The sequence below is a fragment of the Sporothrix schenckii genome (assembly GCF_000961545.1).
Source record: "Sporothrix schenckii 1099-18 chromosome Unknown Cont41, whole genome shotgun sequence".
Classification (NCBI taxonomy): Eukaryota; Fungi; Ascomycota; class Sordariomycetes; order Ophiostomatales; family Ophiostomataceae; genus Sporothrix; species Sporothrix schenckii.
In genome coordinates this window covers 3,427,132-3,439,406 of record NW_015971142.1, presented here as the reverse complement: position 1 = coordinate 3,439,406, position 12,275 = coordinate 3,427,132, and the positions used below count along the sequence as shown (strand labels likewise).

The following is a 12,275-nucleotide window of genomic DNA, read 5'->3' as shown; positions in this document are numbered from 1 at the left end:
GTGATATCAGATGCAAGTTTGGCGTGGATTGGTCGGCCCCAAATTTTTGGATGCTCCATATTTTTGATATTTTCTGCGGTTTTTCGCAGGACCGTACCACCTCGTCAAGTCCTGACGTCCGTGAATCGACCTTGCTTCGACAACGTACGACTCCCGGGGACTGCCGAACTCACCGGAGCCACCTCAATTCCTGCTGTGTTTCTCGAGTCTCGATCTCGTTCCCACGGGCCCTCCGCACGTCCACCTCCTCCCACCACACCATAAATCACGGCATGGTACGGTCAAGCTGCCGGCCATGCGCCGGCGCCGGTGCGGCCATTACACGGTGCGCACGGCCGGCGACACGGCAAACACGGGGCCTGAGTCAGGCTGTGTGGGCACAGGAGTTGCAGAACTCGCCGATCCAAAGTCAACAACCAAGACCTGCACGGACGCCGCGGCCAAGGCGTTCAAGCTCCGTCTCTGCTCCGGCCCGCAACTTCCACACGACCTCAACCAGCGCTAGCATAGCAGGGCGGCTGGGCGATATGGCCCGGAGTGCAATTAGTCGGACAGCTGAGCCGTACGGCGCGTTTGGCGTGACGCGGGCCATCTACCAAAAATGCACACGACCAGCGGCGTACGACATCTCGGAGGAGACGCGGCGCAACGACCAGGTGCCTACGACGGAAGACGGCGAGGAACTTGGTGTTGGTGGTGGCGTATGGCACGATGGTGAGTTCCTACGCATGCCCACAATAGCTCAACAAACGCAAACGCTAACCTTTTTAGAATTCAACCTTCTCCCCTCCTTTAGTACTTGGTCGCAGGTTACAATGCTGCACATGTACCTGGTTATTACCCGCCTCCGCTGCTTTGACAAGGAGGCCCATCAGCTGTGGCAGTCCATGCTGTCGGACCACTTCTTCCAGGAGGCCGAGGATAAGATGGATCGCCTCCACCACATTACCTCACGCGGCCTGCGCCAGCGCCACCTCCAGGATCTGTTCATGGCCTGGCGCGGCGTCATTGTCGCCTACGACGAGGGAGTCGTGCGCGGCGATGCCGTCCTGGCCGCCGCCGTCTGGCGCAACCTATTCAAGGCACACCCGGACGTCGATCTTCGGCACCTGGCGGCTGTCGTTGCGTGGATGCGCCGTAGCTTGGCACAGCTGGACCGCATGCAAGACGAGGGCCTGATCCTACACGCAGGCGCGGGCATATTTGGGTGGGCGCCGCCGACGATGGACCTGGCGGCGGTGGACGAGCCGGCGACCAAGGAGCTGGGCCTGTTGATGCAGCAGGCAGCGCGCAAGGAGGAAACGTCGACAGACGGCAGCGCCAAGGTAGTTGCCTCGGCATAAGAAGCAAGGAGGCAGCGTGATCTCACTTCTCAACACCACCACATTCGTGTACATTATGTTTTAATCAAAACAAAAAAAATCATATAGACAAACGAGGTCGCATAAAAGGACGCTGGAATGATTACGCTCAGCTGGGACACTAAGGACAATTATGGATACGATGATCAGATCTGGCGGACGCGGCGACGGGGCAGGACTTTTTTCTTTTGGCATTAAGGGCGTTTGCGATGCCCTGTTACTTTGGCATTGGTTTGTATTTTTTATATATATTTGGCATGCATAGAACGGCGGTTGGCGTACCATACCTGCAGGAGCCGAACCTAATCTACTCTCTCCCACATTTGAAACTCATATTCTGTCCCATTCTCTGTCTGCACGCCTTCAGGCACCTCTTCACCGATCCACGCCGAGTGCTCTTCCGGGCTCCGCTGCACCCATTTTGGAGTGTCGGGAGTCGCCTCGGTTGAGCTGCTTGTTCCCAGCGCGAGGGGGAAGAATGTGTCACAGGAAAAATCTGACAGTACGCGCGTCAACAGCACCCGCCGCGCCGCCGCCAAGCCCAGCGCGGCAGCGTAGATCTGTGCTCCGCCAATCACAAAGACGCGGTTGTTCGCCGTATTCGCTGTTTCTGGTGCCGCCGCCGCCGCGGTCTTTGTCCGCAGGTACTCCAGGGCCAACTCCAACGATGACGCCTCCACGGGACCAGCATCGGGTCCACCGGCTGGATCTTGTGGCAAGCCAGGCGCAAATGACCGGCTGATGACCACATTGACGCGGCCGCGCAGAGGCCGGAACTTGGGCGGGATGCTTTCCCACGTCTTGCGGCCCATAATGACGGCGTTGCCCTGTGCTGTCAGCAACCATTCACATGGCTATGTATATATGTATATAAGCAGGCCAATAGAGTAGCTCTCACCTCCCCACGCTTCGTGACACGCGCAAAGTAAGCCATCTCTTTGCGCAGGCCCGTCCAAGGCAGGCCGCCGTTGGCCCCGATGCCCATATCGCGGGCGGTGGCGGCGACCACAAGTGTCAGCTCGAGGGGGGCCAGTTGGGGAGACATTTTGGTGTCGGCGGTTATGTCGTTGCAGTGGAGAGGTTACGGTTTTGGCGGGAGCCGATGCATGCCGTCGCGGGCCAAGATTATTGATTCTGTTAGTTGTGCGCGGCGTCGTTCGTGGCGTGTTAAGTGGACCCGCTTTTTCTTCCAGTAGACGTTGTACGATACTCACAAAATAGTGTACGAAGTACAGAAAAAAATTATTGTAGCTTCACCCAAAACAGACTTCACAACAGGCTTCACCTCCACGTCAAGACAAGTGCCTCTGTTCTTACCCACGCCAATTGGCCTTCCTGCTGTTCCATTCGGCACACAACGCAGGCTCGCCATGGCGTCCCATGCCAGGGGCCTTGCGGGGCTCATCTACCACAGCTTTGCGACAGGCCTGCTCCGAACACAACATGCGACACTCCCCGGCTCGCTATCCGGCTCCGGCAGCTCCCACATTCGGTCCGCCGTTCGGTTACGATTGGCACTCCTCCCGCCAGTCGTTGCGGCTGCCCCAAGTGTCCGCTTCTTCTCGTCCTCGCTGCCAAATCGCGGCAAGGGCCCCATGGGCAAGGCAACCAAGAATATCCCATCACAATACCAACCACGATATCCAGCAAAACCACAGCCTGCCACACGGTCATCACCACCAACACCGTCGACACAGGCACCCATGGAACAGGCCAAAACACGAGCCGCGCCTATCAATACCGCCCTACCGCGATCCGGCCCGAGTGCCGTTCCTGGCTCCACCACCACAGCTTCTGCTGTCACCGCCGCTGCTGGCCCTGTTCTTGGTAACGGTTTCGCCGAGCAGCTCGGCCGCCGGTCCGTCAGTACATTGCTCTACGAGGCGCCGTCCCACCTTGTGTTCCGCATGACATCCCTGCTGGCCGGCGTCGCCACCATCACGTACACTCTCATAAACTACTGGACCATCTTTGTTTATCCGCCCGAGAATATGCTGTGGTGGGTGCCGCACGCCTTTGCCGTCATTTGCGGTGCCATGATTGCCGGCGGCGTCTACTTCGTGTCGGGCAGCGTCGGCATCGTCCGCGTCATCCAGGCCATCCCGTCGGGACGCATCGAAACCATTGCCGGCAAGGGCGCTGCGGCCACGGCAGCGCGTGCTGTCAAGGACGCCGGCGGTGGTCCCATGCCACCTGTTATTTTGGAGCTCGAGATCGGACGCGTGCTGCCCATTCTGCCGGCACGCAAGCGGTACATTCTGCCCGAGACGATGGAGGTGCCGTTCCGGTTTGCGTCGTACGGTCTGCGCGGTGACGCGCTGCCGACGGGGGCTGCCGGCGCGGTCGCCGCCACGGGTGCTGTTGTGACCAGCGCCGAGCGCGTCAAGGCGCACGCGGCCGAGACAGAGCGCCAGGCCAAGGCCCGCGAGTACGAGATGAACCACTTGATGACGGCGCCGTTCCGCCACGCCGCCCAGGGCGCAAACACCGGTTGGAAGCAGGTCCGCCGCGTGTTCTCGCGCGAGGGCTTCATCAAGGTCATTGTCAACGGCGACCGCCAAAAGATGGATGTCATGGGCGGGTGGGCGCTGGAGAATGGCCGCGCACTCGACCGCCTGGTCAGGATCAAAAATGACATCAAATGAGGATACCAAACCGGACAGGAGATCCGGCTTCGCACGACCTAGTGAAATTGTACATAGGCGCTGTATATTAATAAAACAAAAGTATTAAGGAAACGTTAGAGCGAAAGGAAGTGTTTGAACAGTGAGAACAATATCTCCAGAACAATACAAAACACAACGAGCACCCATGGAGCATAGTCCGTGAAGTCTCCGCTCCATATTCATCCTCTTTTGGGTTTCCCATCGCTTTTTGCTTTTTCTTCTTTTTTAAAAAATTAAATTGTCCAGACAGGATCCAGCTTTCTCCTCATTAGCATCTCACGGCGCGGTGCTGTTGAAGATGAGCTGCTGCATTGGCCCGTGACCCCATTCACGCTCTAGCTCGGCGTGTGGCCTGGCCCGGACTAGTGACATCACTTTGCGCCGAGAATGCGGCCGCTGCATACGACCTACGACCCAATCTGAACAACTCCACCCAATTTTGCACGTGACAGCCATTTGTTCTAGAAGCCAAATTGACAACAGCTCCGTCGATCACCCAAGAAACTCGACAGCGTCAGAGCGCGTTGTCCAAAGTCAAGGCTTGTGAAGAATAAGATGGAGAATGAAAGTGAAAACTAAATCGAAATTGAAAGGCAACCTCGTGTCCACAGCTTCATTGTCTGGGCCGCAGTGGGGAGTTCGCCCCCATACCCCAAATTATTGTTTCTTTACGGCCCTTTTCTGCCCATTTCTGCCCTTGTTCATTGTAATCTGTCCTAATTGTCCCATTCGGCGCGTTCGCACATGCGCTAAGCCGCCGGCCTAGCTCCCCACTGCGACTTTGGCGCCCCCTTTTCGGACCGGGGAACGACCACCAAAGAACACCGAACAGACAGCTTGCAGCTGGTCTTACTTCCATCATCGCTCCTGCCGTTTGTAACTACTGAGTGTCGCCTTCGCTTTGTGGCTTCCCCACAAACTCTAAATTCCTCCTTCTTCTAGTGCCTCCGTCCCTCCCTTCCTTCCTCCTTCGTCCTTCCTCCATCGCCTGCCTCGTTCTTTTCCTCTTTTCTTGTTCGTCTTCGTCCTCATCAGTCGCCTCATCGCTTCATCGCCCTCTTCTTCCCTCTCCCACCCACCTCGTCACAGCCGCGACAATGGATATCCGCACATCACAGACGACGCTGGACTACCCACTATACGTTTGCGACTTTGACCCGACCGATGCTGGCCGGCTCATTGTCGGCGGCGGCGGTGGCGCCAGTCGGACAGGCGTGGGCAACAAGATTGTACGTTTCTGAAGCTTCTTTTCGTACTCGCCTGATTCTCTTTATGCTTTCCTGGTTCGCCTGGTCCTGGGCCTGGTCCACTGTAACGCGACACCCACTAACCCACCTCTGCAGACACTCATCAACACCTCCAAGCCCGAGGAGCCCCGGCTCAACGTCACCTCCGAGATCGAGCTTTCCAAAGACGAAGACAGCGTCACCAGCTTTGCCGCTGGCCCCCGTCGTGGCCGCACCACCATTGCCTATGCCGGCGTCAACTCCGGCATCAGCTCCTTGAACAAGGGCCGCAACGATCACTTCCGCGTCTTTGGCGTCGACGGGCCGGCCTCTGCCTCCGCAAAGTCTACGCCATCTGCCTCCTCGTCCAAGATCTCCGAGCTCGCACGCGCGCCCTTTTTTACCTCGAGCGAGCCCGATGCCGACACCTACCAGCGCGTCGTGCGCGTGTCCGCGCCCTTCTCCGACGGCCAGGGTAGCACTCTGCCGCAGCTCGGCGCGTGCGCTACCGGCCTGTCCCAGTCCCCGCAGATCGTTCTGTTCGACGTCACAACCGCCGCGCCCGCCGCAACCGCGCCATCGGCCAAGTCGACCGCCGCCGCGACCGTCCTCCCCAAGGTGCGCGGCCGGATCGACTTGTCCAAGGACGTGGCCGACCTCGACATCATCCAGACAGACGCCGAGCAGTACCAGCTGGCGTACTGTACAGACCATGAGCTGTTCCTGTTCAACGTGGCCACCAAGGGCAGCATGGCTGCTGCTGCTGCTGCACTCGGTGGCAAGCGCCGCAACAGCAGCGGGAGTAGCACCGCATCGCCTGGCGCCTCAACTGCTTTGACCGCAGCCTCGGCAACGACTGGCGCAGACGCAAGCGAAGAGCCTTACTTGGCGTACGAGATCACCACAGATGCTGCGACTGGTCGCACAACACGCCCAACCTTCCGCTCCATCCGCTACGTCACCCCACGCTTCATCCTGGCCGTGTGCAACCTGCCAAAGCGTACTGGCGCATTTCTGCTGGGCCTGCGCCTGCCGGATATCTCACCCGCGGTCGACGGCTCTGGCGAGCAGGCCCGTATCACCATCAACGTCAAGCTGCCCAAGAGCATCACACAAGCCACAGGCCTGGCCGTGCGCAACCTGACGCCGCCCGTTGCGCCAGGGATCCGCCAGTCGAACGGCACCCAGTTTGTTGTCGCTGTGGCCGGCGGCGACAACTCGCTCTCACTCTACACCCTCGAATACCAGAGCGCTGGCAGCCGCACCGAGCTGCTAGCCAACCTGCACCCTTTCCGCACGCTCAAGGACGTGCACGAGCTGCCCATGACGAGCATCGCGCTCTCTCATTTCCATACACCCACGGCACCCTCGACGGCTTCGACCACCGCCGCCATCCACTACCTGCGCCTTGCCAGCGTATCCGTCAAGAACACCGTCGTTGTTCATGCGATCCCTCTGCGGAAGCTGCCGTCGTCCTCTGCCACGGCGCCAAGCACCGCCGCCGCCGCTGCTGCGGCCGCCGCCCTCAACCCGCCGCGCTACGTCGTTGCCCTCAAGTCGTACGCGCCCTCTGGCAGGGGCCTGATCATGTACACCTTTGCCGTGCTGGCCTTGTCCGTTCTCATTGCCCACGCCATTCTCGAGGTCTTGGGCTTTTCCCAGCCGTTACTCGGCGCTCGCGAAATCGTGCCCATCAACTGGCTCCACCCGGTGGCGCCGAAATTCGCAGCCAACGACCGCCTAACGCGCCACAATGCAGCCCTGAAGGCCGCCGAGGGTGAGTGGATTGTCGACGACGTGCCCGTGGCGGCCGTCGGCGATGAGAAGCACGACGACTTTGGCGCCATGCCCGAGGTGCACCCTGTGGCTGCGTTCTTGTCGGCCGTCGACAGTGACGAGGCCAAGGCCAAGGCCAAGGCCCAGGGCCAGGCCCAGGACGCAGCTGCTGGCCAACAAGTCCTGATTATGCGGGGCGAGGACTCTGACCACACGATCGAGGTCGTCACCCACGACGAAGCCGAGCACGGCCCCGCTGTCCCCTGGGACGACCTGAATGCTGCCCAGCAGGCCACGTGGCGTCAGCGCCTGGCCGACGCGGGCCACTGGACCGAGGCCATGGGCGAGACTGTGCTGCGCGGCGTGCTCTTTGGCGAACTGGCTGGTGTTGTCGGGGCCATGGTGCGTTAATTCGGGGTTTTCTTACGTGTTAATCTGGGCTTTGATTTTGTTTCCCTTTTACATGACGGAGTACACGGGGATAAAAAAAACCTTATTGTTTTATTCTATACTTTTTTGTTCGCAATTGAAAATGACGGAGACCAGTCTCTGTTGTATCTAATCAATTTAATTTGGTAATATAGCAACATCCTTCCAACGAGTGGCCTCAAAGTTCAATTGGGGAGGGGGATTAAATTCCTGGGATATAATCACATATATATAAGACAAAAAGGACCAACCGCCTTTTGAAAAAAAATCATGAAACACGATACAAGGGAAACAATAGAATACAGAAAAACACCAGCTCTTATGTGATAACGCCTGCCAACCTTTGCCATGCTAGAGAAGCATTAAAGAGGATAAATACAAACAACCAAATTTAGAAGACAGAGGAAGATAAGATGAAAGAAGATATGAGAGGATACACAACAGAGGCAGAAACATGAGGACTCTGAACAACCGACTGTCAAACGACAGTATGAAACGCAAAACGAGAATGGTACGGTTACCACGGCACCAAAGTAGGCGGCAGGACAGGGTATTGGACGTCGTTGATGATTTCACTACCGTAACCGACGTCGACAATGCCTGGCGACATGCCGGGGATGTCCACGGAGCGCTTCCAGGAAGCGCCGCACGTGCCGGGCACAAACTTGGCGGCGTCCATGGCCAGCGTCATCTTGACCTCGGGGCAGTACTTCCAGACGTGCTCACGGCGCTCGGGTTCGCCCCAGATCTCTTTGTGCAAGTACTTGCCGGAACCACCCGTGTGGTAGCCCATGGGTTCGTAGAAGCCGGCGCGCCAGTCGTCGACGCCCTTGACAAGCTTGCCCTCGCGGGCGGCCTCCTCGAGCTCGTCCTTGCTGGCGGCGGACACGGTCATGTTCTCGAGGCGGGCTCCCTCGCCGAGGTGCATCTCGCCCGAGAAGGTCAGGGAGACGGTGCCGTTGGCGACCTTGGACTTGGGGCGGTGGCCGAGGCGCTCGGCCAGCCAGACGTCCTCGGGCTCGCTGCCGTCGACACGGACTTGGTCCTTGAGGATGTCCACCATGGCGCTGACGCGGCGAATCGACAGACCGCCGTTGCCGCCCCAGCGGCTGTGGGTGCTCCAGGGGGCGCCAATCCAGTCGTACTCTAGGTACTCGTTGAGATTGTGCTGCGAGTTGGCGCACAGGATGCTGTCGGTCTGGAAGACGAGCAGCCACTCGGCGGGCTGGAGGACGACCTCGTAGAGCCACCGTGTGGTCAGGAAGCGGCTAATCTCCTCCTGGCTACCGGTGGACATGTTGGAAGGGATGTAGGTGAGGTCGAGCTTGCCGGCCTTGACTTGCTCCTGGATGGCGACGGATTCGTTGATCTTCTTGACAGACTCAATGGAGCCCATGAAGCGGAAGCGCCAGTCGGGGGGCACAACTGAGATGAAGTGCAGCATCAGGGGTGCCAGGACGGGGAAGGGACGGTTCTCGATGAGGAGGCCAACCTTGGACTCGTTGAAGGTGGACCGCTGTGGCTGGTTGGCGTATTCGAACTTGATGGTCGGATAGTTGACGTTGCCGGCGGAAAGCAGCGAGTCGGAGAAGAAAAAGGCAAAAAAACTATGCGGGAGGAGGGTCAGCCATGAGACCCACAAGCAAATCATCATCAGGAGGCGGCGTGGCTGGAGGCTCAAACGACGTACAACAAGATAACGAACGCGCCCAACAGGCGCATCCGCCGTGAGGTTTTTGTCCACACGGACATGGTGAGCAAGCTCACAGCATTCTTAATATCGCTAAAGCGGACCTCGCGCAGCGAGTCTATGCCTCGCCGCCGCAAAAAGGAGTCGGACTGGGACATGGTGGGCGGACGTCGGTTCACGTTCCAGCAATGCGGCCGGGTGCCGAGGATGATACGTGTCGCCGGCGGGATGTTCGGCGAGATGCCGTAGGACAAGCCGGAGGGACAAGAGCAGGCGGGAGAGGCAAGGGGACGACGAAGAGAAAACAGTACAGCGCCTGAGTTGGACCGCTGCGCAATGCCACGCGCAATGCCACTCGTAATGCCAGTATTGATCAGGGCGACCAAGCACGACAGCAGGTCCCGCGACGGTAGACAGGTGGCTCTCCTTGTATCGCCGTATCCTTTTCTGTAGTATTAATTTCGCGACGTAAAGCACGCGTGCGTCAAGTGTCACTGATCCAGATGACGGTCGGACAGGTGCGACGAAGGGACCGCCCGATGTTCGAAGGCTCGCGTAAGTGCGGAAGTCGATCGTCCAGAGTCGAGTGGCCGGGCGTCTTTGCGTTCGTTTCGTGCGTAGGCTGGGAGGAGTGTCGAAACACTGTCTTGCTGAGAACACAAAGAGTAGCAGGAAACGAGCGTGAGGGAGGAATAGGTGGTTCGATGTTCGCGGGAGCGTAAGGCAGGTCGTCACGAACGCCTGGGACAAAATGGAGGAGTCCAAGAAAGGGGTCGAGTCAAGAAACGCCCGAAGAAAGAAAGCCGATAGAAAGGCATCAAGAAAGTCGAAGATCTACAGCGTCGGGTCAAGCAGCGAGGGCGAAATACGCTGTAACAATGACCGAGCACCCACAGTGGCACGCGTTTTCTTCTCGGTATTGCCACGGAGGGGTGGGACACTGATACCGAAGGGGTTACGTGGGCTGTGTCAAACAGAAGACGACAAACAAAGGGGCTGAAAAGGCGCAGAAAGGCAGATGCGACGCATGGAGAACTACGTTCGAAGGATTGGGTGGGGGGCAACAGCGCTGGGACAGCACGCAAGCCCAGGAGCCCAGGAGCCCAGGAGCCAGTACGAAATAGATAAAAATTTAATCAAATAGAAAAAGATCCATAACAGCGACCAGGAAAGCCGCAAAATTTGGAATGGACCCGCCTCGACCTTTCCGTCGAGGAATGTGCCTTCCTTGAACCGCAGGATTCTTAAGGCGAGCCCGTAGACGTTCATTAGCGGTGGTCGCGGCAGGCACGAACGGGCGTTACGAAAGTGACAAATTGCATCCTGGTAGGGCAACGGGCACGCTAGCTGTTGGGCGAAGCGCTCTTGGCTTGCAGTTGCGTCGTATGTTGCCGAGCAGAACAAAGGACGCTTCGCAAATGAGCTGTGAATCGAGAAAGGCAGGTAAACCAGGTCGCCGGTGTGCAACAGACCGCCCGTCGTAAGACAGCAGCAAGAAAGGTTAAAATAAAATAAAAAAATCGTAATTAACAGTACACCACCTTCTCCAACAGCAGACTCTTCCGTTTCGTATCGCCGGATGCAAACAGAGTCTGTCTCAGCAACTACGATACGTCGCTGCATCCATGACAGCAATCCAGCCTCTGTCCGGCCCATGGCCCAATTCAGAAAGATACGTCGTAAAGCCCCGGTTGGCTCTTGAATTACTGCATCCTCCATATGCAGACGTCAGGAGCAGCGCGCCTGGGAGCCGCATGTTAGTAAGGGTGCGACAGGGGATCGAGGAGATATTGGCTCTACTAGCGCGCTTCTGGCTCAGTTCCTTTGGCGATTTGAAATTTTGAAGGTACCGGCAAACTGTTCTTTTCACTCTCATTTCATGCCGGCGATCGTGGGCCCCAATGACAGACCCAATGACAGACCCGAGGCGTGCCATTTCTGGCTTGAAAGACGGTGACGCTACGAATTACAGCCTGCCCCAAAACGGAAAGGAAATGCTGGGCTACTGGGACATGGCTGTTCCGCCACATCACACCATAGGCCCTAGATGCAGGGCCGTCGTATTGGCCAGTCGCTCGTATATTGGTTCGTATCGCTTTGGCCGTATGCTTTTCCACGGTGCAACCGCCCTTGTGTCGCCATTAAATTACGACTTTCCAAAGGCGCAGGCGGCAGCAGTATTTTTACTTCCGTTCCGTATCCCTCTTGGGTGCTGCTTTCTTCTCACTGTATCTTTCGATGCAAGATACATAAGCTCCCGTCGTAATCGCGGCTACACAATCGACTACGCCATACTCCGACAGAGTGCGACGTATTACTTACGACATACGACTTACATTGGCATTGCAATGTAAAAGCCGTAGTCTGACCACGCACCCAGGCCCTTTGCACCTGCCTATCTGTTCTCTTCAGAAAAAGGGGCAGCCCTGCGTGCGGTGTGGGGCCGCCAGAGACGGAGGCTGCTTGAGGGCTTTCCCCAGTTGACCAAAGTACCACCGAAGTACCATTTTGCCTCCATTGGCAAGGGCCCTGCACTTGTCATGTGTCAATCGCCGTACGTCTGCTGCTGTCTCTCTAGTGGTTCGCAGTTACCGTTTTCAAACAACGGCTTCCTTCTAATTTTTCGTCTGTCTGCTTTAGTTTGAGGTTGATTTGACTTAGTTCAGAGCGCGCATTCGTTTCTTCTTCGACGTGTTTTGAGAGAGAGTGCCCCCCCACTCCATACCGCCTGCGTTGACATCCCTCCTTAGGGGGTCCCTTCTCGCAAGTTAGCGTGATAATTACTGCGTACTTTCTCAGCCGCGACTACTACTTGATTCTCACAGGTTTCTCTACCTTCTTTGCGTCTCGTGTCCTTCATCTGTGATAACTATCCCACTGTTTGTGCGTCTCGCGACTTCTCTCCGTCCTTTCAACCATCCGGACGGCAATGGGCACCGCCGCCATTGAACACGCATAGCGCAACTGAGCTCCCGCGGACCGGCCCCTTTTCCTCTTCGTCTCTTGGATCTTTGGTTTCTTCTGCTTCTGCCTCCCTCCCCTTTACGTTTTCGTTTTCAGCGACGCCGCTGGATTCGACGACGACATCTGTCCTTCACTTCGATCTTTATCGCGGCACTCCGAACAG

At 57.6% G+C, this 12,275-nt stretch overlaps 5 protein-coding genes across 5 annotated transcripts; 3 read left to right on the top strand and 2 right to left on the bottom strand.

Moving 5' to 3' along the window:
- Positions 1-272: 272 nt before the first annotated feature.
- Positions 273-1,343, top strand: SPSK_07716 (uncharacterized protein; the record flags this gene model as incomplete). Its single annotated transcript, XM_016734373.1, has 2 exons — positions 273-714; positions 772-1,343. 2 exons carry the CDS (start codon positions 273-275, stop codon positions 1,341-1,343), a joined length of 1,014 nt encoding a protein of 337 aa, XP_016591423.1.
- A 320-nt stretch (positions 1,344-1,663) lies between these two features.
- SPSK_07926 (dihydrofolate reductase) lies at positions 1,664-2,406 on the bottom strand (the record flags this gene model as incomplete). The annotated part of the gene is made up of 2 exons (XM_016734579.1): positions 1,664-2,188; positions 2,260-2,406. The coding sequence occupies 2 exons, from the start codon at positions 2,404-2,406 to the stop codon at positions 1,664-1,666; spliced, it is 672 nt and encodes a 223-aa protein (XP_016591422.1).
- A 325-nt stretch (positions 2,407-2,731) lies between these two features.
- On the top strand, positions 2,732-4,006 carry SPSK_07594 (uncharacterized protein; the record flags this gene model as incomplete). The annotated part of the gene is made up of 1 exon (XM_016734253.1): positions 2,732-4,006. One exon carries the CDS (start codon positions 2,732-2,734, stop codon positions 4,004-4,006), a length of 1,275 nt encoding a protein of 424 aa, XP_016591421.1.
- Positions 4,007-5,124: 1,118 nt separating this feature from the next.
- SPSK_07120 (uncharacterized protein) lies at positions 5,125-7,440 on the top strand (the record flags this gene model as incomplete). The annotated part of the gene is made up of 2 exons (XM_016733788.1): positions 5,125-5,256; positions 5,371-7,440. The coding sequence occupies 2 exons, from the start codon at positions 5,125-5,127 to the stop codon at positions 7,438-7,440; spliced, it is 2,202 nt and encodes a 733-aa protein (XP_016591420.1).
- Positions 7,441-7,975: 535 nt separating this feature from the next.
- SPSK_07560 (uncharacterized protein) lies at positions 7,976-9,306 on the bottom strand (the record flags this gene model as incomplete). Its single annotated transcript, XM_016734219.1, has 2 exons — positions 7,976-9,065; positions 9,149-9,306. The coding sequence occupies 2 exons, from the start codon at positions 9,304-9,306 to the stop codon at positions 7,976-7,978; spliced, it is 1,248 nt and encodes a 415-aa protein (XP_016591419.1).
- Positions 9,307-12,275: the final 2,969 nt, after the last annotated feature.